At 40.0% G+C, this 24,743-nt stretch overlaps 1 protein-coding gene across 2 annotated transcripts in view; it reads left to right on the top strand.

Moving 5' to 3' along the window:
* ahi1 (Abelson helper integration site 1) overlaps window positions 1-18,440 on the top strand; it is a 259,803-nt gene extending 241,363 nt beyond the window's left edge. For both annotated transcript variants that reach the window (XM_043686138.2, XM_087981977.1), the window contains 2 exons: window positions 13,581-13,660; window positions 16,931-18,440. In XM_043686138.2, the coding sequence (XP_043542073.2) occupies window positions 13,581-13,660; window positions 16,931-17,135 (285 nt within the window). In that variant the 3' untranslated portion in view covers window positions 17,136-18,440. The remainder of the gene's footprint in view (window positions 1-13,580; window positions 13,661-16,930) is intronic.
* The last annotated feature ends 6,303 nt before the right edge of the window (window positions 18,441-24,743 follow it).

Below are 24,743 nucleotides of genomic sequence, written 5' to 3' on the forward strand. Positions count from 1 at the left end.
GTGGCAATTTTATCATCGAAAATGTTGCAGATGTAAGAGTTTCAAATCAGGTAAGGGGTGGAGGGGAGAGAGAAGCAGGAGGGTTAATCTGTGATCAGGTGAAAATGCAAGAGGTTAAATGGCAAAAGAGATGGCATACAGGCTAAAGGTGGTGAAATATAGTAAGAATCAAAAAATGGGTGGAGGAGATGCTAATGGAAACAGCAGACTCATTACCTGTACCAACTGTTTGAAACTAAGGGGGTCAAGAGTTGCAATCTCAGAATTAATTCCCTGCCAGTCAAACTTTGAGTGGCATTTCATTTTTCGATCAGACATTTGATTTCATTTAGCCTCATTATTAAGTTGAACAGTTTTACATCATGACCAAAGGGCTGTTGCAGTGCAGTGGTAGTGTCCCTATTTCAAAGTCAGGGTTCAAGTCCCACCTGCCCCAGAAGTGTGCATTGAATGTCAAGGGATAGTACTTAGATTTTTTCTATTTGGAGATGGTCATTGTATAACACTTACCTGGCACAAATTTTAGTTACAACTTGTCACCCAAATCTGGATATTGTCCAGGTCTTGCTGTACTTGATTGTGGACTGTTTCGGTGTCTGAGGAGGTGCTAAACGTTATGCAATCACCTGTGAACTTGCTCATTTCTGACCTTATGATGGAGGGAAGGTCACTGATAAAGCAGCTAAAGATAGTTGGATCTAAGCCACAACCCTGAGGATCTCTGGCAAAGATGTCCTGGAGCTGAGGTGACTGACCTCCCCTAATTACAACCATTTCCCTTATGCCAGGTATGACTTCAACAGGTGGTGATTTTGCCCTGATTCCCACTGATTTTAGTGTTGCTAGAGCTCCTTGATGCCACAAGCAGTCAAATGCAGCCTTAATGTCAAGGACTCTCATTTCACCTCTGCAACTCAGCTCTTTTGTTGATGTTTGACCTAAAGCTGGAATGAGGTCTGGATCTGAATGACCCAATGGAGGCCTGACTGAGTTTCAGTGAGTAGCTTATTGCCAAGCATGTGCGTCTTTATATCACTATTGTTAACACCTTCCATCACTTTACTGATGATTGCGAGTAGACTGAGGGGCCAGTTGGTTGGTTAGATTCGTCCTGTTTCTTACTATAGCTATTATCTGGGTATTTTTCCACATTGTTGCATAGATATCAACTGTTCTGGGAAAACCTAACCGGGGACATGCACATTCAGGACTATAGCCAGGATTCTGTCAGAACCTAAAGCTTTTGTAATATCCAGTATCTTAATCATTTCTTGATATTACAAATTGAGTACTGTCATCAGTGATGTAGCAGACAGCTGGAGGAGACCAAAATAGTCATCCACCTGGCAGTTCTGTCTGTGAATTGTTGAAAATGCCTTATTTTTTTGCATCAAAGTGCTATGCTCTTCCATTATTTAGGATGGGGATGTTTGTGGAACCTCAATCCACAACAAGATGTGGTAGGACTACAGAACTTAGATCTGATCCATTGGTTGAAGAATCACTTAGTTCTGTCTGTCACTTGTAGTTTATGCTTTCGGCATGCAAGTTGTCCAGGTTGAAACCTCACTTTAAATCTGCCTGCTGTTTCCCATGATAAGCTCTCATGCAGTCCTCATTAAACAGGATTGATCCCTAGCTTGATGGTGATAAAATTATAGAATCTTAGAATCCCTACAGTGCAGAATGAGGCCATTCAATCCATCAAGTCTGCACCAAACTTCCGAAAAGCATCCCACACAGACCCACACCCCCATCCCGCCCCTGTAACCCTGCATTTACTCTGGCTAACACACCTAGTTTGAACATAGCTGAACACTACAGACACTTTCAGTAATAGGAGAGTGGGCAATACACTGAGCTATTAGTTTGCACATTGTGTTGGCAATATGATTCTGTTGCAGCTGATTGCTCTCAATGTTTCATGGATGCCAGTGTTGATTTGCTAGATCTGTTCAAAATCCAACCCATTTAGCACAGTGACAATGCTACACAACACAATGAAACATATTCTCAATGTGAAGCGCACCTATGACTTCATTAGAGCTGTCCGGTATTCATTGTTAATGATGTGGTCATGGACAGATGCATCTGTGACAGGCAGATTGGCAGGCCAAGTTCAACTATGTTTTTCCCTTTTGTTAGTTCCCTCATCACCTGCCGCAATTCTAGTCTAGCAACCGGGTCCTTTAGGACCTGACAAGCACATTCAGTAATGGTGCTGCTAAGACATTCAGGTCTCCCTCCCAGAGTATATTCTACACACTTGCCAACATCAGTGTTTCTTCTAAATGCTGTTCCACATGCAAAAGGACTGAGTTATAAGCCAAAAGAAGTTACGTGATAAGAATCAGAAGGTTTCCTTGCCCATGTTTGACCTGATGCCATGAAACATAGTGTCCGGAGTCAATGATAGAGACTCGTAGGGCAACTCCCTCTTGACTGTATGCCAGTATACCACCACTTCTGCTTGGTCTACCCCTCCAGTGGAGCATAACAAACGAAGGGATGGTGATGGTATTGTCTGGGACATTGTGTGTTGATTCAGTGACTATAACAATGTTAGACTGTTGCTTGACAAGTCTATGAGACAATTTGGTACTAGTCCCCAGATCTTAGTAAGCAGGATCCTGCATGCCTCACAGGGCTGTTTGCCATTGTCATTTTCAGTGCCATTTTCGGTGTCTTAGTAAATTCTAGCTAGTTCACCTGGTTTCATTTATTTTAGTTGTTGGTACAACTGAGTGGCTTACTGGCCATTTCAGAGAGCAGTTAACAGTCAATCACATTTCTGTAAGTCTGGAATCGTATATAGGCCAGACCAGGCTGTTTCCTTCCCTAAAAGATATTACTGAACCCAAGTAGGTTTTTACTACAATTATTTCAGTGTGTGTTGACACCATACCTACATATTGTTTACCACGTAAACTGCTGGCACTTGCTGCAGGTATGACATTAACATAGCATAGTGCTAGCTAATGATATGTCAACTCCATTAACTATTCAGTGCTTCCCTACATTGAAAAACACCTCTCCCTCTGAGCTAAAAGCAATGAAAGTCACAAAGGTTAGCAGCTTGCAACTGAACTTTGAAGGCCCTGTACACAAAGGAAACACTAAGTTAGGCAGCCTCCAAATAAGCACAAAGTGAATGAACACAAGAAAGCAAGCTAAGAGCATAAGAAGAATCCTGCGTAGACTCAAGAGGTATGCATCCCAGTGTGTAAAGTGATTTGGTTTGCACTTAATAGGTATTCCTGAGCTCCAGAGTAAAGTATTGCAAGTCTAAAATAGCACCTGAATTGGTTTGAGAATAGGCATGATGATGGGGTGAGGCTGATGGTTTGTCAATACCACCTTGTACAGATTAAGAGTAGAATGTGGTGGTAATTTAGCATGCACAGACATATAATGAAGTATTTGCATGATGTCAAGTGCACAGCAAGTTGCTGCTTCCTGGTACCCATTCTGATATGCTTGGTCTGGAATTTGTGCTGTCTCATTTCTCAGGGAACGAGCAAAAATGATCATTGGCATGTAAATATGGCAGTTTAGAGCTTTAATAAGATGCATATTCATAGGAATATGGTTATTGCTGCTCAAGGTGAAATTCTGAAGTAACCAATTAATGTTTGAGGGGAAAGTAACAAAAATCTTTTTTGATGTCAAGATTCTGATTTCCTTTATTCTCACTGTATTTTCCTGCCTTTCTTGCCATCACTCTTGCCACAGCAGTGAAAATTCCACCCCAATTTGGTTTTGTGTTTTATAGACTTTATAGCACAGACGTAGTTAGGTAAGCAAGATTAAGGATATTGAGTCTGAGTAAGTTGGCTTGATCCAACATTAGCTTCACTTCAAACTGATGGCATTTCAAACTGATGGGGTCTCCTGTTTTTCTACATGTTAGTGATGATCTACCACGTATCTGTGGTGTGAGATCTATGATTTTGATATATATTTTAATATTTGATTTTAGAGTCGAGATTTTGAATGAGTTTCATTGAGTTTTGGTCTGAGAGAATGACACGCTTAATGGTTATCTTGTCAGTATTTCTGGAACTTTTAGGTTTAAACAGTATGAGACAGAGTTGCTGGAGTGCTAATGGGAATCTGTTAGCATTGGAAGAGTTTTTCATGTATCAAAGAGAATTAGTCTAATTTTTGTTAGAAGATTCAGGGATTGATTTTTTTTGTTTATTTAGGGGAAACATCCATAGCTTAAAAAACTTTTAGTTTCAGTTTGTAGTTTGATGTTAGAAGTTCTCTTGAAGCAAGAATTTAGTTCAGAAAAGTTAGAAATTGATTACCTCAGTGTAAATGTTTTTTTAGTCTGCAAGTTCCAAATCCCGACATGTACAGTTAGAATCCTGAAGGAATTACTCGAAACTAAGAGCATCTAAGCTCAGTGTGTGAATATTCAAAGAAGAGACTATCAGACTCCAATGGCTGGTATTGAAAGCAACCATTAAAACAAAGCGACAGATGTGATAGAGGAGGGAATTCTCACAGCATTTGAATATAGTAAAGGGATGCTGTTGAATTAGATGGAATATTGTATTCTTACTGTGTGTTTTAAGCTCTTTCAGTTGCATCGTATGTAAATAGTTTGGTTTATTAGACTTTATATTCTTTACTTTTATTGTTAGCACTAAATGTACAGCATTGCATGCTTGTGTTTCAGTGAAAAATTATCCCGTTAAATAAGAACAAAATATGATCTATAAAGGGAGATTTTATGTTTGACATAAAATAATCAATTATTAGTTTGGACAATGCTAATCATTTCTGAAGCTGAATACAGTTGCACTGATTACTGTTTTAACAATTGGAATTGTATCATTAGGTTCCTATCCTAAAGCCGATCAAGTAGCATCTTTGATGTTCTGACCTTTCAGTGGAGATAGATTTTTGTTTAATTGATTCCCCATTGCTAAAACTTGACCATATGATTCCTCAATCAAGAAGACAATGGACAACTAAAATTATGCTTGTATCAGAGTCATTCCTAAAGTAGCCAATGGAAAATGTACTGGATAACGTGCTTTGAGATTGCTATCTCTCTCCTGTGACATCACACCTGGGGCTGAATTTAATGACAGCAGCAATGTCCAATCACTGGCTAGAGGGCTCGTGGCAACCTTGCCATAACTATTTAGTGTCAAAATATGTGGCACTGGAAAAGACAGCAGATCAGACAGCATCCAAGGAGCAGGAGAGTTGACGTTTTGGGAATAAGCCCTTCATCAGGATGATGCCTGACCTGCTGTGTTTTTCCAGCGCCATTCTTTTTGACTCTGATCTTCAGCATCTGCAGTCCTTATTTTCTCCATAACTATTTAGTGGGCCCCAAAAAGATTAAATCCCAACTTATCTAAGACATTGGAGTTTCCAGGCTTTTGAAGATGAACACTCTGTCTCCAAGAGTTATTTGCTAATCAGGTGGCCAGCAGCTCTTCAAGCCCAGCAACTTCATTAGGAATGACCCGTTGGTAACAGATCAATGATGCTGAGTAGGGATGAGATTCATATGGTCACTTAAGTGCCTCAATCAGCCTATGGGTACAAAGATAATGATAGGAGCAGACATAGATGTTATTGTTTATCATGCCTGCTCTACCCCACTCAACATAATCAAGACTGACCTAAGCCTTCCCCATCCCTGACATCCCTCCCAGGGGAGTCGGGCAGGTATCAGGCTATCCAGTCCATGCCTTTCTGCCACTAAACTTGCAGTATGGTGTCAAGACTATAGGTAGAGAGCATACAGAAAAAATGCTGGAATGAGACCAAGGTTGTGGGGCTTAGTTAGAACAACACACTAGAGGGGTTGGGCTGGTTCTCCTTGGAACAAAAAAGTGAAGGGTTTAGTAGAGGTGTTCAAAATAATGAGGGTTTTTCATGGAATAACGAGAAGCTACATCTAATGGCAGAAGACTTAGATTTAAGGCGATTGGAAAAAGGGCCAAAGGCAAAAGAAGGAGAAATGTTTGTAGACAGCATATTGGCAGGTACTGGCTGCAAAGATGATTGAAGCAAAATAATTGATAAATGTAAAACAAAATTAGCTGAGTTAGGTAGAAGCTGAAAAATTTACTGGGCTCTCAGAAGAAGGCAGGAGTGGGATAAATTGGTTGAAAGAACAGGCATGATGGACTAAATAACCCCTTCCTGTGCTGTGCCATTGTGTGAAGCTGCACTGTCATCTTTTCAGATTTTAATGTATTCTGTAACTCATTCTGTAATTTACTTCCTTTCCTATATGAGGCCCTTCTTTATATTTGATGTCAGTTCCAACTGAGCTGTCAGACTGATACTTGTTCTTATGCAATATCTTTCTTTACCAGGTGTATGCCTTGAGTGCATAGTATATGCCTTGACTTTTCATTCTGTTCTTCTCGTTTGGAAGTACTGTCTTGCCACATTTTCATACTTTCCTTAATTGCTCATTGATACTGTAATAGCCTGTACAATTAATAGGCATTGTTCGGTTTTCTATGCAACAAATTCACTTTTTTTTAGAAATGAGTTGTGCTGGTAAGTATCATTTGTGTACTTTTTCCTTGTAATGGGAAGTGAGCCATAATTGGTAACGTGAACACTTATTGCTGCTCCTAATTGCTCCTGGGACGGTAGTGGCTTGGAGAAAACATTTTCAAGTAGTATTCCATTCACCTGCTGCCAGTATGTGTTATTTTTAATGATAGATGCTACTGGTTTGGAAACTGCTGCCAAAGGATCCAAATACTTTTCCAATTCGTTTTTTGACAACACAGGTTCAATTTACTTGTTATAGTATGGCAAATCAAAAATTCTAAACTATGTACAACAACAAGATGTACTAGATATAATGACCAATTCTTTATATCAGTGCTAGAGGAAGATCTGTTCATCATTACTTCCTGATTAAAGTAAGTTTATTCAGGCCACGGCTGTTTACTCCTCAGGCCAGAGGAAATAGTTTTCTCTCTGTTTTCTCAATCAAAGCACATTCATAACTTTAGTACCTCTTTGGTCTACTCTTGATCTTTTCTACTTTAAGAACTATCTTTTCTTCTTCAATCACTTCATAAAATTGAACATGCTCATTCTTGATAGCTTCATGATAAACCTCAGAGCTTTGTTATGTGTGATGTCCAGAATTCTACACAGCACTCCAGCCATTGTCGAAACTCGAGCTTAGAGAGGGAGAGGGTACAATCGGAAGTGACAATATTTCTGTTGAATAAAGGGAACTATGGAGCTATGAGGGAGGAGCTGGCCAAAGTTCAATGGTGCAATACCTTAGCAGGAATGACAGTGGAGGAACAATGGCGGATATTTCTGTGTATAATGCAGAAGTTGCAGGATCAGTTCATTCCAAAGAGGAAGAAATATCCTAGGAGGAGGCATGGGTGGCTGTGGCTGACGAGGGAAGTTAAGAAACATATAAAGTTAAAAGAGAAAAAGTATAACATAGCAAAGATAAGTGGGAAAACGGAAAACTGGGAAGCTTTTAAAGAACAACAGAGGATTACTAAGACGGAAATACGCAGAGAAAAAATGAGGTACGAAGGTAAACTGGCCAATAATATAAAGGAGGATAGTAAAAGTTTTTTTAGGTATGTGAAAGGCAAAAAAATGGTTAAGACTAAAATTGGGCCCTTGAAGACAGAAACAGGGGAATATATTACGGGGAACAAAGAAATGGCAGGAGAATTGAATTAGTACTTCAAATCTGTGTTCACTGGGGAAGACACAAGCAATCTCCCTGAGGTAACAGTGGCTGAAGGACCTGAACTGAAGGGAATTTATATTTGCCAGGAATTGGTGTTGGAGAGACTGTTAGGTCTGAAGGTTGATAAGTCCCCGGGGCTTGATGGTCTACATCCCAGGGTACTGAAGGAGGTGGCTCGAGAAATGGTGGATGCGTTGGTGATTATTTTCCAGAGTTCGATAGATTTGTGGGCGGCACGGTGGCACAGTGGTTAGCACTGCTGCCTCACAGCGCCGGAGACCCGGGTTCAATTCCCGCCTCAGGCAACTGACTGTGTGGAGTTTGCACATTCTCCCCGTGTCTGCGTGGGTTTCCTCTGGGTGCTCCGGTTTCCTCCCACAGTCCAAAGATGTGCAGGTCAGGTGAATTGGCTGGAGTTAAATTGCCCATAGTGTTAGGTTAGGGGTATGGGTGGGTTGCGCTTCGGCGGGTCGGTGTGGACTTGTTGGGCCGAAGGGCCTGTTTCCACCCTGTAATGTAATCTAATCTAATTTGGGATCAGCTCCTGCAGTTTGGAGGGTGGCTAATGTTGTACCACTTTTTAAGAAAGGTGGGAGAGAGAAAACAGGAAATTATAAACCAGTTAGTCTGTCCTCAGTGATGGGAAAGATGCTGGAGTCTATTATAAAGGATGAAATTACGACACATCTGGATAGTAGTAACAGGATAGGTCAGAGTCAGCATGGATTTATGAAGGGGAAATCATGCTTGACTAATCTTCTGGAATTTTTTGAGGATGTAACTCTGAAGATGGACGAGGGTGGTCCAGTAGATGTAGTGTACCTGGACGTTCAGAAAGCTTTTGATAAAGTCCCACATAAGAGGTTAGTGAGCAAAATTAGGGCGCATGGTATTGGGGGCAAAGTACTAACTTGGATTGAAAGTTGGTTGGCTGATAGGAAACAAAGAGTAGTGATAAACGGCTCCATTTCGGAATGGCAGGCAATGACCAGTGGGGTACCGCAGGGATCAGTACTGGGACCGCAGCTTTTTACAATATATGTTAATAATATAGAAGATGGTATTAGCAATAACATTAGCAAATTTGCTGATGATACTAAGCTGGGTGGCAGGGTGAAATGTGATGAGGATGTTAGGAGAATACAGGGTGACCTGGACAAGTTAGGTGAGTGGTCAGATGCATGGCAGATGCAGTTAAATGTGGATAAATGTATGGTTATCCACTTTGGTGGCAAGAACACAAAGGCAGATTACTACCTAAATGGAATCAATTTAGGTAAAGGGGCAGTACAGAGAGATCTGGGTTTTCTTGTACACCAGTCAATGAAGGTAAGCATGCAGGTACAGCAGGTAGTGAAGAAGGCTAATAGCATGCTGGCCTTCATAACAAGAGGGATTGAGTATAGAAGCAAAGAGGTTCTTCTGCAGCTGTACAGGGCCCTGGTGAGACCACACCTGGAGTACTGTGTGCAGTTCTGGTCTCCAAATTTGAGGAAAGACATTCTGGCTATTGAGGGAGTGCAGCATAGGTTCACGAGGTCAATTCCTGGAATGGTGGGATTACCTTACACTGAAAGACTGGAGCGACTGGGCTAGTATACCCTTGAGTTGAGAAGACTGAGAAGGGATCTGATTGAGACATATAAGATTATTAAAGGATTGGACATTCTGGAGGCAGCAAACATGTTTCCGCTGATGGGTGAGTGCCGAACCAGAGGACACAGCTTAAAAATACGGGGTAGACCATTTAGGACAGAGATGAGGAGAAAGTTCTTCACCCAGAGAGTGGTGGCTGTGTGGAATGTTCTGCCCCAGAGGGCAGTGGAGGCCCAGTCTCTGGATTCATTTAAGAAAGAGTTGGATAGAGCTCTCAAGGATTGTGGAATCAAGGGTCATGGAGATAAGGCAGGAACAGGATACTGATTAAGGATGATCAGCCATGATCATATTGAATGGTGGTACAGGCTCGAAGGGCAGAATAGCCTACTCTTGCACCTATTGTCTATTGTCTATTAGTAATTGTTTTACGTTGCATCCTTGCTTTTGTATTCAATGAGCTACTATATCAAATACTTTTTTTTGAAGTGCATGCACGTGATATCTACCAAAAAAACTTTTGTAAATCCTGTTACTTGATCAATGAACTTAAACGGTGTAGTCAGACACAATTTGCTTTTAACAAATCTGTGATTTTTCTTATTTAATCACTGTGAAGGTATGCTGAACTTTCGACATCCAGACATCTACAACATAGAATCATAGAATTTTACAGTACAGGAGAAGACTAATCTACTCATCATGCCTGTACCGGCTCCCAAATAAGCTACCCAGCTAGTCCCATTCTCCAGCCTTATTTCTGTAGCCCTCTAAATATAATCACTTTCAAATATATATAACAAGTTCTCATTTAAAGCCTTGTATAGAACTTGCCTCCACCATTCTCCCAGGCAACACATTCCAAATCCTAACAACTCTTTGAATAACTAAATGTTTCCTTCACTCGCTACCTCTCTTGCTGACAATCTTGAAATTGTGACCCCTAGTTACTGACATACCAACCAGTGAATTGGATTGAATTAGCTTTATTGTCACATGTACTGAAATGAATGCAGTTAAAAGTTTATAAGTTGCCACTTCCAATGCCATCTTAGGTACAAAGGTCCATTGGTACAATCCTTAATTACAGAATAGAGAGATGAAGAAAAAACGTTATATTACAGCTATGCAAAGTATAACCATAGGTCAGAAAAAAGCAAGAACCAAAGTTAAAGTGACAAATATCACAGTCTCTCTTCAAAGGCTGTCCACAGCAGACCAGCACAGGGGACCTCTATGCGGTCTGACCACTGGCTGCCACCACATTCCCGCACCAGACTGCTACTCCCACTCGGTACTGAGCCACTGGTTACTGGTGTCTCCACTGACCCCGCTTCGGAGGCCATAAGTTAGATGCTGAGTGTCCAAGGCTGAGAGAAGGGAAGAGAGAGGGAGAAAAATCAAATATCCTTCTTTATTCTGTCAATTTTGTTCTTATGAACAATTTTGAACACCTCAATGAGGTCACCTCTTAATCTTCTATCCTCCAAGGAGAATAAATCTAATGTTTCTAATCTTTCCTTGTATCTAAAATCCCTCATTCCTAGTATCATTCTAGTAAATTTCCTCTACAGTTTCCAGGGCTTTAACAGCCTTTCTTAAATAAGATGCCTAGAACTGAACATCATATTCTAAATGTGACCTGTGGAGATGTTGTATCACATCCTTGCTTTTATAATGAATGCCTCAATTTATAAACCCAATGATCCTATAAAACTTTTTAACAACTGTTTTAACTTGCCTGTCCATTTCCAAAAAATTTGCCGACTTGCTATTGTTTAACCTATCGACATCCATTTGCAGTCTCTTTTGCCTGAATTTTTCCACCTCCTTCCCTTTTAAAACAGAGGCAGAAGGCTTTCAAAATGGCAGGCGAAACCTGATTCTGGGATTCACACCGTTCATTCTCACATCTGGCAAATTTTTTTGATATGTGATAATCTGCAGTTAGCAAGTCCACACAAAGCATTCTTGACCTTACTGGTTCCGTGTAGATGGGCATTTCAGGCTTTCTGTCTCCCTCCATCCTTGAATATGGAAATTATATTTGCAGAATTCCAGTCTGCTGAGACATTTTCAGAACTTGGGAAATTTTAGAAAATAGGAAAAATTTGGAAAGTCATCCTTTGCTTGTTTCTAAAAATTTCTAGTTTCTCAGCCCTGACCTTTGCAGTATTGTAGACCTTCTCTTTTAATTGAAAACCATATTTCATTTCCTTAATTGGTTTCACAGTTTTTCTTTTTGTCGAATATTCTCTTTCTTAGTATCTTTCTTTCTCAATGGGATATATATTTGTTGATGGTGTGATAGTTCTTAAATATTTGCCACTATTATATTTCTTTAGAATCTATTTTAGCCAATTCTGTCTTCATACCTTTATTATTAAATTTATTTAAGTTTCAGAAACTGATCACTCTTCCCTAATTATTAAATAATCTATTTCAGTTGTTAGTTGAGGGGTAAACCTCAAACGGGAGACTGAGGAGAATACCCTGTTTTTTTTTAAATAACTGATTTAACATTTCATTTGAAAGTCAACAATGCAACACGGTGAGGGATTGGGCGGCACGGTGGCACAGTGGTTAGCACTGCTGCCTCACAGCACCAGAGACCTGGGTTCAATTCCCGCCTCAGGCGACTGACTGTGTGGAGTTTGCACACTCTCCCCGTGTCTGCGTGGGTTTCCTCCGGGTGCTCCGGTTTCCTCCCACAGTCCAAAGATGTGCAGGTCAGGTGAATTGGCCATGCTAAATTGCCCGCAGTGTTAGGTAAGGGATAAATGTAGGGGTATGAGTGGGTTGCGCTTCGGTGGGGCGGTGTGGACTTGTTGGGCCGAAGGGCCTGTTTCCACACTGTAAGTAATCTAATCTAAACACCCACTTTCTACTGCATTGAAGTGGCAGTCTAGTCAGCATAGGCTAAGTAGGAAAGGTGCCAATTTGTACTACAGAAACCATTCTTTAATTTAAATAGGCTATGAATCCAATTAGATTTTACTCTCGAGACCTTCTTTTCTTGAGTGTGGTCTTCAGGTTCTATGTGTACTGCACATTCGAATTAACATTCAGCTGAACAGGGATTCTTGATGTTCCAAAGTTTGTAACAAGAATAACAGAGAACTGATATACAAAATAAGTAAATATTATTCTCTGGGATCCATCTTGGAAATGTTTTCACTTAAGAAACAGACTAATGAAAAAGACATCAATTTTAGACATTTTATAACCTTCTGCCCTCAGCATTGAGTTTACCATTTCAGAATGTAGCATTTTCACCCAGTCTGTTTTTTTTCTTCAAGGCTTTCCTCTATGTATTCCTTTTCTGGTTTTCAGATAGCAGCTCTCCTGTCATTCATGTATCCTCTAGACATATATAATGGTCTCGGGTTTATGCTCCCACAGTGTTTGAAGGTGGAATGGACATGTAAAGTCCGGCAGGTGGCCTTTTCACTGTCTACCCATGCATCCCTGACATACCTGAGATTTTGCTGAGGACAGGATGGTGTCACAAGACCTAGCTGTCTTTGGGTCTATTGAGCCCCTCAAGTGACCAGTTAATGACCTTATCCCTCTGGAAGTTAATTCGTGTCATAGGAAGGCCCACCCACAAGAGAAGCTGAACAGCTTTTGCTGCACATGCTGGTTCAGAGCAAAAGGTCTCACCCCTTTCAGGCCTCCAGGCCCATTGGAGGCACTCCTACCACAAAACCCCTTTTCACATTCCTATAACCTTGTGAACCTGTCCTTGCTGGAAAAACACCCTGCAATTTGTCAAAAAGAAATATACAGCTTCACAGGCAGTTGTTTTTTGTTGTTAAAGTAATAGAAACAAAATAAAAACCTACCTTGTTGATCATGGTGCAGAACTACTATGCCAGTCATGAAAACGTTAATAAGAACTTCGCTTTCACACACACGCACACATGCACATATTAGAATATGGTCCCAGGTGTATCTAGCAACTCTCCATACTATTTTGGTTTTACTTCAGTATGTAAAGTGGTATCTCCGTATCATGGGAATAGTAGGACGCCCGTGTTTTTTTCCTGTTAGTCTACAGATTGTAACCACACATGGGTAAATAGATCAGAGCAGACAGCTTTAACATTATCAAACAAGCTGCATACATTCCAAGTACAGGAAGCCTGTGGCTTTGCATATGTGCTGAGACAAAGCAGCAGAGCACCCTCACCTCTCCCTGCACCCCCTGTCTAACACCACCACCACTTTATATCTTACATCTTCCCTTCATTTTGTTCTCCTATAGATGTCAGCAGTCATCAGCAAGTCTGGGGAACTCAAGTTGATCTCTGAGCATGACACAGATACAGAGTCACCTGTGAAACCGTAAGTAACACCAATTCAGTCAACACATCAAATCTTAAGAGCTTTCAATTTTATTTAAGAAATGCTGACAGCGTTTCCTTGAATTATTTCAAAATTAGAAGAATGTCATTCATGGCATGGAAACATTCTGAGCAATATGCTGTGGGTCTGATATCAGAAGGACTCAAGGCCAAGGTTTGATCATTGAAAAGCATATCATTCTGGGCAACACTCAGGGCTCAATCAGTCCAAAGGGAAATGTTAACATTTCAGATCAACCCCTTTTCAGTATTTGAATATTTTCACTTAATACTGAGAGGAATTTTTGAGACATCAACAATCCAGAACATTCTTGTCTCATGGTATTAGAATGGCTGGATTCTGCAAATAAGGAAAATAATATTGATAAAGAAGATTGCTAGGTTATTAGGGCAGAAATCATATTCCGATGAGGAGTAGCACAAAAGACATCCATGCAACCTGGCAACAATGCCTTGATCCTCTGTCTTTATTTCTTAAGAAATAAAAGAATTTCCAAGAGCATTCTGTTCCCTTTATGCAAAGAAAGAACCTGGTCAGCTGGGTATCTAACCTGATGCCTTGGAGATTGTGAAGTTGGCTTTTGGGAGATTATTGATGGGAATCCTATTGAAAATTGAATATATTGGATAAAGCAATCATTGGCCATCAATATTTTTAAATTAGTCCTTTTTTTTTCATTTTTTACAATGTTTTGCAAGTAATGTTAACAAGAATCACATCACTTGAAACCTGAAGTTGCTGAAAGTTTTCCACTTTCTACTGACTGTGATCAAGCTACTTTGTAAAAACAAATAAACTATGAGTTAAGTTCTCAGTAATTGTATATTGCCACAATTGACAAGCTGATGTGCATGGGTCCTAATTATGCCTCTCTCTTTGTGGGGTGTACTGTTCTAGTCCTACTCAGGCGCACACGTACAACTCCTTCTCAGACACATTGATGCTGTCTTCAGTGTTGCTCCTGCTGTTGTCCTGAATTGAATAAATTTGTCAGTTTTGCTTCTGATTTTCATCATTTTGTCACCTCCACCTGCTTCATCTCTGATTCTTCCTTTCCCTTCCTTGCTTCACTGTTTCCATTTCTGGGGCTATCCATCAATGTCCATTACAGGGCCACTCACTTCCACCTCCTCACCCTACTTCCAATCTCCCCATTTCTCCATTTATTCTAATGATGTCAGCTTCCTCCAGGCCGACTCCAACACAACCTCTTTTCTTTTTCTTAACCAAGGCCCACCCCATCCATTATTGCTTACTTTGTGTATAATTTACTATTTTTTGGGCCAATTATACAATTTGTAGATTTTGAATCTACAGACATGCTATTGGTTCTACATACCATTGCTGCAATTGGATAAAAGATGATGTTATAAGGGACATGGTTAATAACTATTTCCCTACTGGATCAATGAACATTGAACATAGAACATTACAGCGCAATCCAGGCCCTTCGGCCCTCGATGTTGTGCCAACCTGTGAAACCAATCTGAAGCCCATCTAACCTACACTATTTCATTATCGTTCATATGTTCATCCAATGGCCATTTAAATGCACTTAAAGTTGGTGAGTCTTAGAATGTTTTCCAGATGGGGAAAGGCTTTGGAAATCTGAAGCACTAAGGGACTTCAGAGTCCTAGTTCAGGATTCTGGTATGGTCAACATGCATTTTGAGTGGCAGTTAGGAGAATGAAGACAATGTTCATATTCATTTTGAGAGGGCTAGAATGCAGGGATATACTGCTGAAAATGTATAAGGCTCTGGTCAGACTGCATTTGGAATGTTGTGAACAGTTTTGGGCCCCGTATCAAAGGAAGGGTGGTGTTGGCCTTGGCTGGTGTCCAGAGGAAGTTTATAAGAATGATCCTGGGGATGAAGAGCTTGTCATTTGAGGAGTCGTTGAAGATTCTGGGTCTGTACTCAATAGAGTTTAGAAGGATGAGGGGGATCTAATTGAAACTTACTGAGAAGCGTGGATAGAGTGAATATGGTGATGATGTTTTCACTCATATGAGAGAGTAGAATCCGAGGGTATAGCCTCAGAGGATGACCCTTTAGAACGTAGATAAGAAGGAATTTTCTGAGGCAGAGAATGGTGAATCCACAGAACTCATTGCCGCAGTAGACTGTCAAGTCCAAGACATTAAGTGTATTTAAAACAGAGATAGATAAGGTATTAGTTAAGAGGATCAGTGATCATGGTGAGAAGGCAGGAGAAAAGGGGTTGAGAAATATATCAGCCACGATATGTTGACTTTTAAAACAAATAATTTAACTATTACAATATAATTTTGCTGTAACATTTATATAAATAGATTAAAAATACTAAAACTAAAATACAAACAAGCTATTAATTACCTTGGTTACCCTGACTCTTGGGTAGCCCATAATCTCCATAAGTTTTGTCGAGGTTTATCCCTGGGGAAGACCCTCCCACTTAAGGCAGAGTGTGAATGCAGCACAACAGCCAGGCTTCACACAGATTTCACCACACCGGCACAAACTATTGTCTTCAGAGTCAGAAAGTTGGCATTTATTTGTTTTTATATTTTACCCTCCAATTTTCCTCTCTCACTCTCCTCTCCTTACTGTTATAACACTGGCCCATGATTCCACACCCAGTCATAGGTTGCAGTCCTGCTGTGCTTTAATATAAACCTTAATGTCCTGAAACTGCTGCTGTCCTTATCTGGTCTGGCCTACATGTGACTCCAGATCCACAGCTAGGTTTCTTCACATAGAGAAGAGCAATAAATCGTGTCTTAGCTAACGACACCCACCTCCATGAATGTATATATTAAAAACAAGTGTTTTTTTTTGGCAGTGAAACCAAGACTGTTGAGTTTTTCTTCTCTCCATCATGTGCTTTTCAACAGGTGTCATTAAAAACCTATTAAGTGTTTAGAGTTTTGAAAGGCATTTTCTCACTTCAATCCAGAGACACTGGGATAAATTATAACCTCCTCATTGCTGTCCCATTTCAAGATGAACGTAATTAATAAGTAACTTTTCCATCCGCATCATTCAGTACCACACCATAAGAATACTTTTGCTCCTGGGCATGAGGGGACTTGCTTTTTATTGATTGACAATATGAAGTTACCCAAATGTTGAGTGTTATTTTTACTGAGATTAATGAGTTGCCTTTTGTGAAATCATTTTGTACTACTCAAACCAAACTGAGCACTACAATTTAAATCGACAAACAAAACTTCAAGTTTTAGTAAGTAATATGCCGCTTCTTTTCCAGGGCATCTCAGAAGAAGAAGAACAAGAAGAAAAAGCAGAAAGCAGCAACTCAGTCATTGAGTGAGACAGCTTCTACATCCAGTTTAATAGTCGCTGAAAGTGAGTATAAAATTGATTCAGGAATCGCAAGAAAGAAAACAAAGAAGAAACCTGTTAAAGACCACTACCCAACTGGAGGAATTAATGATGCTTTTGAGCAAGACTAGAACAGTTCCTTAAGAAAACAAAACACTCTTTGTAAAAACAACAAGGTGAAAGAACGAAAAGGACTTGTCCGTTATTCTTATAGAATAAGTTGCAATAATTTTCAGTAATCTAGAAAATGTGCACTGTTTTGCAGTTTAGCACTACCTTAATAAAGATGACCTCTGACAGTACCAAAAAAGTAAATGTTTTCTCGCAGAACAGCTTGAACAACACTATCAAAAAATTAGGTTAATGATTGCATGGGGTTGATTATTTTAATTTAAATAATTGAAGGAGAGCTTGCTTATTATGTATTGTGCTCAAATCAGCTGTAAAGGTATTAAATGAGAACAAAATGTATTATATTTGAAAAAGCCTTTGTTATCAGAATAAAATTTATGCCTATTTTATATCTATTATTTAAGAAAGCATTTTTATCAGACCAAATTAATGTTTGTAACAAAAGCTGAAATTGCTGGAGAAACTCAGTAGGTCTGGCAGTATCTTTTGAGAGAAAGCAGGTGTCCCTGGACCCACACCATTAATTGTGCTTTCTGTCCACAGGTGCTTCCAGACCTGCTGCATTTCTCCAACAATTTTATTTTTTATTTCAGATTTCCAGCATCCACTGTTCTTTTGTGTTTTTTAAAATTAATGTTTGTGTTATTTCATGTTTTTGTTAGTACTTGTGTTGAAAGTTAAATTAACTTATTGTTTCTGATGTTTGATGAAAATCATCTTTGTTTTTAATATTCATTGTCTAATTTACCTAATGCAATCAATTCAGTGGCTATGGTACAGTTTATCTGAACAGTCTTTAAACCAATCAAAACAGAGTTAAAAGAATGAAAAGAAGCATCCATTATATCAAATCCATCAAATTTACTTTCGGCCTTCATTCTTCTAAAGCACCTTTATACGTGATGTCTATTTGTGTTTATCTAAATTAACCTGAAATTTCAATTCCTGTTTAGCCAAATTAGTCTGTATTTGAAGGAAAACAATCAATTATTTAAAGCATGCAACTTAATTAAAATGTACTTTCTCATAATTGAAGATTTACTTTTTAAAAGCTTGTAATAATTATCGGCAAATGAAAATTTCCACACAGTATATGCTCACATTTTAGAAAGCTTTTTTTTCTAATTTTATAGCTATTAGTAATACAATACTGTTTTAGCCTTAATCATCAGCTAAAGAAAGCTTTTGAAACTCTTGTTGCAACTTGGCACAGAATTTATACCTGTATGTTTTGAGTGTTTTTTACGATTACCTTTTTCAGTAGTTAATGAACATGATTAAAGCAACAAATAATTTATTACAAATTTGACTTGATTTGTCACTTTTCTTTGTATCTTGTGGAAAGCTAACGTTCCACTTTTCCAAATGAAAGCATCAAAGTTGTGGGAAAAGATTTCTTGTGCTATCAGTGAAAATCATTCATTTTCATAATGAATCAGTAACAAAAAGATTGAAATGACTTTTGCTGTACTGTTAACCTAACAATAATGATGAGAAAGGTGGGAAATTACAGAGATCATGAAAAAATCAAAATATTGACATTAAAATAAAATCTTTCCCTTAAGCCTTACATTGCAAATTCAGAATCTCACCATTAAGCAGCAACTACCTGATTTCCATGCATGTGTAACTCATTAATACCCTCAAACTGACCTATTCATATTCCACTCCCAATTTTCCTCTTCACTGAGAAATTAAACAACAAATTCCCAACATGTAAACTGGAACAGGTACTTGGTGGCTGCAACTTACTGAATCCTTGTCTCAGCTATCATCATGGCTCCTCTCAGACCAACTCAGGCACCATTTCAGTCCTTCAACACTTTAGAATTCAAGAATACCTCAGACTTGAAAGGTTCTATCAGGTTGCTATATGCATAGAGAGACATATAAATCACAGGCATCTGCATCTTGTGGCTCCTAGCTTACTTTCTTAGTTATCACTCAGTTTAGCACTTAATTAGCTGCCATCCTCAAGTGTACACTCACTGACTTCAGTACTGACTTACAGGCTGCCAGCCCTGGGATGGTGGGGGGGTGTCACATTGCTTTTAACACAAAGGGTATCCAATGCACCATTACAGGCTGTCACTCTCCTGAGATTTGCAGTACAGTACACAAGGAGTTGGAGGCAGCCTTGTCATGGTGGGGAGCACTGAACAATCTAGGGGGCGGACATGTGACTGTACAACAATGTGACACCTGCATTAGGCCATCAGTCTACACAGGAAGTGTTTCGATCGTGTGGTGACAGAGGAATAGAGAATTGCAAACATGCCTTTGTACAAGGAGATTGTAAGGATAAACCCAGCAATTACAGAACAGGCAGTTTAATTTTATTGTTGGGAAAACCATGAAGCAATAATTTGGAATAGAAATAGTAGTCACATGGACAAATGTGAACTAATCAGAAATAGCCTTGACATTTCTTCTATTTAATTAATTTTCGGAAGTTCTTGAAAGAGGTAACAGACAGAGTTAATGAGGTAACGCTGTTGTTATAGTGTATATAATTTCCAAAATGTGTTCAGTGCAATGCTACACAACAGACTTGTGAGGAAATGTATAGGTCATGAAACAAAGAGACAATAGCAACATGGATATAAATTTGACTGACTGATAGACAAAGAGAATTGGTTCATAGATTTCTTTTTTAGCTGGAGGTAAGTTTGTAATGCAGTTCCTCAAGGATTGGTTTTAGGAGTCTTGCTTTTCATGATTTATACCAAAGATCTAGATCAATGGTTCCAACCTTTTCAGCATGAAGGAACACTTTAACAAGACAAACAATTCCATGGTAAATATTTTTCAGCTGCAGTGATCATTCATAAACTTCACATTTGCTTACAATTACAATGCTATAGTAGGAATGGAGACATTGGATGATCAGTGAAGCTTCCCCTGGCCTCCTTGCTCCCCAGCCACCAACCATCCAGCCACCTCACACAACATACGCCCATGCCCATCTCGTACAAGTCGCCGTATGTCATGGTCATGGAGAGGAGGCCTAGTCACCAGCTACAGCTGTGATCCCATTGTGTATTTATTGGGTAAGGCAGTGAGCTGAAACGCCAACCCTTCTCCTCCCCCCCACCCAGTCCATCAAACAATTTGCTCTGTGCTCTGCTCTGTCCTGGTCCCGATGACCGGCAGTAAAATTAGAGCCCAAGGTGACAGACTCACCAGTGCTGCAAACTAAGAGACAGCACCTTTCACCAATAGGATACGTAGTGTCATCAGGTAAAACAGCATTGCTTCTTCATAATTTTGTGGAACACCTATCACCTTGTCACTGCATACTGGTTGAAAACCACTCATCTAGATGTTGGAATGCAGGGGACAATTTTACAGTTTGCAGTCTATATAAATGAGGCAGTACAGTTACAACACTAGCAAGTACCTATCAATGTAGAAAATTGCCCAGGTATGTCCTGTACACAATTACCACCTGATGAGTGACCTCTTGAACATCAGCAAAGTGATGGAAAGTGTCATGAACAGTGCCAACAAGCAACACCTGCTCAGCAATAACCAGTGATGCAGAGTTTGGATTTCACCAGGGCCATTGGCTCCTGTTCTCATTACAGCCTTGGTTCAAACATGGACAAAAGAACTGAGTTCCAGAGGTGAAGTGAGAGTGACAGATCTTGATATCAAGACTACTTTTGACCAAGTGTGGCATCAAGAAACCCTAACAAACTGGAATTGTTGGGTATCGGGGGGAAACTCTGCTGGCTGGAGTCATACTTGGCACATAGGAAAATGGTTGTTGTTGGAGGTCAGTCATCTTAGCTCCAGGACATCTTTGCAGGAATTCCTCAGAGTACTGTCCTTGGCCCAACCATCGTCAGCTGCTTTCTCGATTACCTTCCCTCCATCATAAGGTCAGAAATGGAGATGTTCCCTGGTTACTACACAACATTCAGCACCTTTCGTGACTGCAGAGACTGAAAGAAATGCAGCAGAATCTGGTGATACCAGTCTTGGGGTGGCACGTAACATTGGCACCACAAAATGAACAAAGACCAGGTGTTGGACTGAGGTGGACAAAGTTAAAAATCAGTTTTGAAACTTTATTGCTGGAACAGCACAGCAGGTCAGGCAGCATCCAGGGAACAGGAGATTCGACGTTTCGGGCACAGGCCCTTCTTCACACAATGCTAGGTTATAGCAAACTTGTATTTCCAAATAAACCTGTTGATGTCATGTGATTTTTAAATTTGTTCATCTTCAACAAGGCAATCTCATGCCTTGATATTCAATGGCATTATTATCACTGAATCTCCCATTACCAACGTGTACTTGCCATTGACTTGAAATTATATTGGAGTAGCTATATAAAGAGCAGATCAAAGGCCAGGAATCTTTCAGTGAGTAACTCACTTCCTAGCTCCCCAAGGCCTGACCACTGTCTACAAGGCACAAGTTAGGAGTATGATGAAATATACCCGACTTGCCTGAATGAGTGCAGAATCGTCAAAACAAAAAAGGATTGACACCATCCAAGACAAAACAGCTGCTTGAATCGGAATACATTTTCAAGCCTTCACTCCCATCACCACCAACACTCAGGAGTAGCAGCAGTATATACCATCTATAAAGTACACTGCAGAAATTCACCAAAGATCTTTCCAAGGCAGCACCTTCCAAACCCATGAGCACTACCATCTAGAACGACATTGCAGCAGACACATGGGGACACCACCACCTGCAAGCTCCTCTCCAAGCCATTCCTGCATTAGAAATATGTTGCTGTTCCTTCAGTGTTGCTGGGTCAAAATCCTAGAATCCCCTCCTTAACAGCCTATGGGTCTATAATACATAGACTATGAAGATTCCTAAAGCTAACTCACCACCACTACCTCAAGCTAACTCACCACAACTAGAGATGAACAATAAATGTTGTTCCAGTCTGTGAGGCCAACTTTCCATGCATGAATAAGGAAAACTAATTGCCTCCTTGTCACATCAGCTAAACAAATATATTATCAAAGGCACTTAAACACAACACCTGAGTGTTGGGTTTCACAAATATATTCTAAATCTAGCACAGGAAAGATAACCTTTCACAGCTCTTACATTTGCACTCTGAACTGTCAATATGCAAGAATGGAGTTTGGAAGGTGGCCTTTGATGGAGGGTGGGGAGGCTATCGTGTTGGCTTACTGACAAACATTGGATGGATTTAAGAGACGGCTAGATATAGTACTTGGGGAAATGGGAGCAAAGGTTATTGGGAGAAAGCAGGATTAAGCTACTAGTTGCACAATCAGCCACGATCATGATGAAGGCAGAGTAGGCTTGAAGCGCTGATGGGCCTCTTCCTGCTCCTATCTTCTATGTTTCTATATTACTGACAGAATTCTATTCCTCCACTGTTGCAGGAATACTGTGGTGCAACTTACCATTGGCTAAGGTCATATACCTCGGACCTCCTTATGGAGACACGACAGTGATCTCCATGTCATACTGTGTGAGAGCACAACATGAGGCTTCATTATGATGGCTGTAAAGGTTCAGGCTTCATTCAATAAAGTTGACTTTTTCTTTCTGACTTACCCTTCTAATTACCAGTTCATGCATCTGACATGGAGATTGATTGGCTGGAATCCCTGTTGCCTTTCTTCAACTCATAAGGGAACATAGGAGAAGATAGCACCTGGTTAAAACGAAGTGAACATGGCTATAATTCCAGAAAACCATGGGCTGCCCTCTTATTAAAGAGAGAGGGACGATGGAACAAAACAACATTGTCAGCAGTAACAGCAACCTGCTGCAAAGTTCCTGAGAGAGAAGCAGCAGGGAGGAGAATGATGGGACTCCAGATCTACAGACTTCCCATCATTCTCTTTGTTTGAAAGACAATGCAAGCACCAAGTAAGGATATTGCACCTCATTTTTCTGTTGCTGCATATTTGTTTCATTTCCTATCTGATTGTACACTTCCTATCTTTGTATGATCTCACCTACCAGTATCTATATATTACGTGTCTTACTGTGAATTAGGGAAAAAGTAGCAGTCAGTGAGACCGGGAACTAACATCACATGATGCTAAGATTAAGTATCTCTTCAGGCTTCAAACAGCGTATAATATCTGAGTGTTGTGCAGTGAAATCTCTCAAGTTAGGCAATATATTGGGAGGAAGACTAAAGTATCTTTTAACCCTTCAATCATTAGTAATGCTGCAATGTTTCAGGGTGTGTGTAGACTGCTCAGTTGTCCTGAAATGTTTTGAGCAATTTATTTTTTATTAAGTCATGGGCTTTGTTGGCTAGAACAGTATTTATTGTCCAGCCTTAATTACCTAATAAATGCTGGCCCACATGACATGAATGTATACAAAAAAAATTCTCAACCATTTCAGTGCAGCTACAAACGTTGAACTACCAAGAGTCAGTACTTTATGCAGCTTTTCCTGCTAATTATAGCCACTGTGCTATGATGAGTGGATATGTGAACTGTCCATTGTACATCACTCTACCTTGACTGGCAGTGTATTTCCTCAAAAGGTGGATCGATAGAAAGATCAGAGACGCGGAATCATCACTGATTCCATATTTTCACACTGAATGGGTGTAAATGTGGAAGATGTGTGCCCTGGCACAGTCCCTGCACGTTGCACGTTTTTAATCTCTTGTAAGATGTGTCCAGCTTTGCCTGGCCAGTATTTATTGACTGTCCCTAGTTGTACTTGAGAAGATGGGGATGTGGTGCAGTCCATGTCCTATAGGTCGACTCACAATGCCCTTGGGGGGGTGGAATTCCAAGGTTTTGATTCAGCAAACTGCGATAAATTTCTGAGTCAAGACAGTGAGTGGATTAGAGGGGAACTTGCAAATGGTGGTGTTCCCATGTATCTGCTGCCTTGTCCTTCTAGATGATAGTGGTTATGGGATTGGAAGGTGCTACATTGATGAATTTTTGGAGAGAATCTTGTAGATGGTACACATTACTGTTACTGAACATCAGTGGTGGCGGGCGTGAATGTAGATTTTGTACCAATCAAGCAGGTTGCTTTGTCATAGGTGGTGTCAAGCTTCTTGAGTGTTGTTAGAAATGCACCCATCCAGGCAAGGAGGGAGAGTTCTACTCCTGACTTGTGCCTTGTAGATGATGGAAAGGCTTCGGGAGTTAGGAGATGAGTTACTCCCTGCAGGATTCCTAGCCCCTGACATGCTAATTGTTATAACACAGCAGTGAATCCCTCTGCTAATTAAACCAAACACCCAGAAAAGCTCACCTTGCCTCATAATCTGTTAAAGTTTGCATGACAAAGAACTCCCAAATTCCACTACTTAAAGAAAAAAAATCAATTTATTCTTTAACTCTAAAAGCGAATATTAAACAACTATTTACAACTTTAAGCCACCTTTCTCTTAACTGCTTGTTATCTGCTTCCAACTCTGTCGCAATATACTGTTCCAATAACCACCTGAATTAAAATTACATCAACTCAATTTCAAAACCACACAGTGGTTATCATCTCTAGTATTGTCCTTCTTTCGGCTGTAGATCTCCCTGGGTCATCTTCCATCTTTTACTGCAAAATGTTTCCGTTGAGAAAGGTACCTTTCATAGAGAGTGTATTGAATGGCAGTCTCTCTC

Source organism: Chiloscyllium plagiosum, unplaced genomic scaffold (assembly GCF_037043375.1).
Source record: "Chiloscyllium plagiosum isolate Xiang-an unplaced genomic scaffold, Cpla_swu_hap1 HiC_scaffold_3, whole genome shotgun sequence".
Taxonomy (NCBI): Eukaryota; Metazoa; Chordata; class Chondrichthyes; order Orectolobiformes; family Hemiscylliidae; genus Chiloscyllium; species Chiloscyllium plagiosum.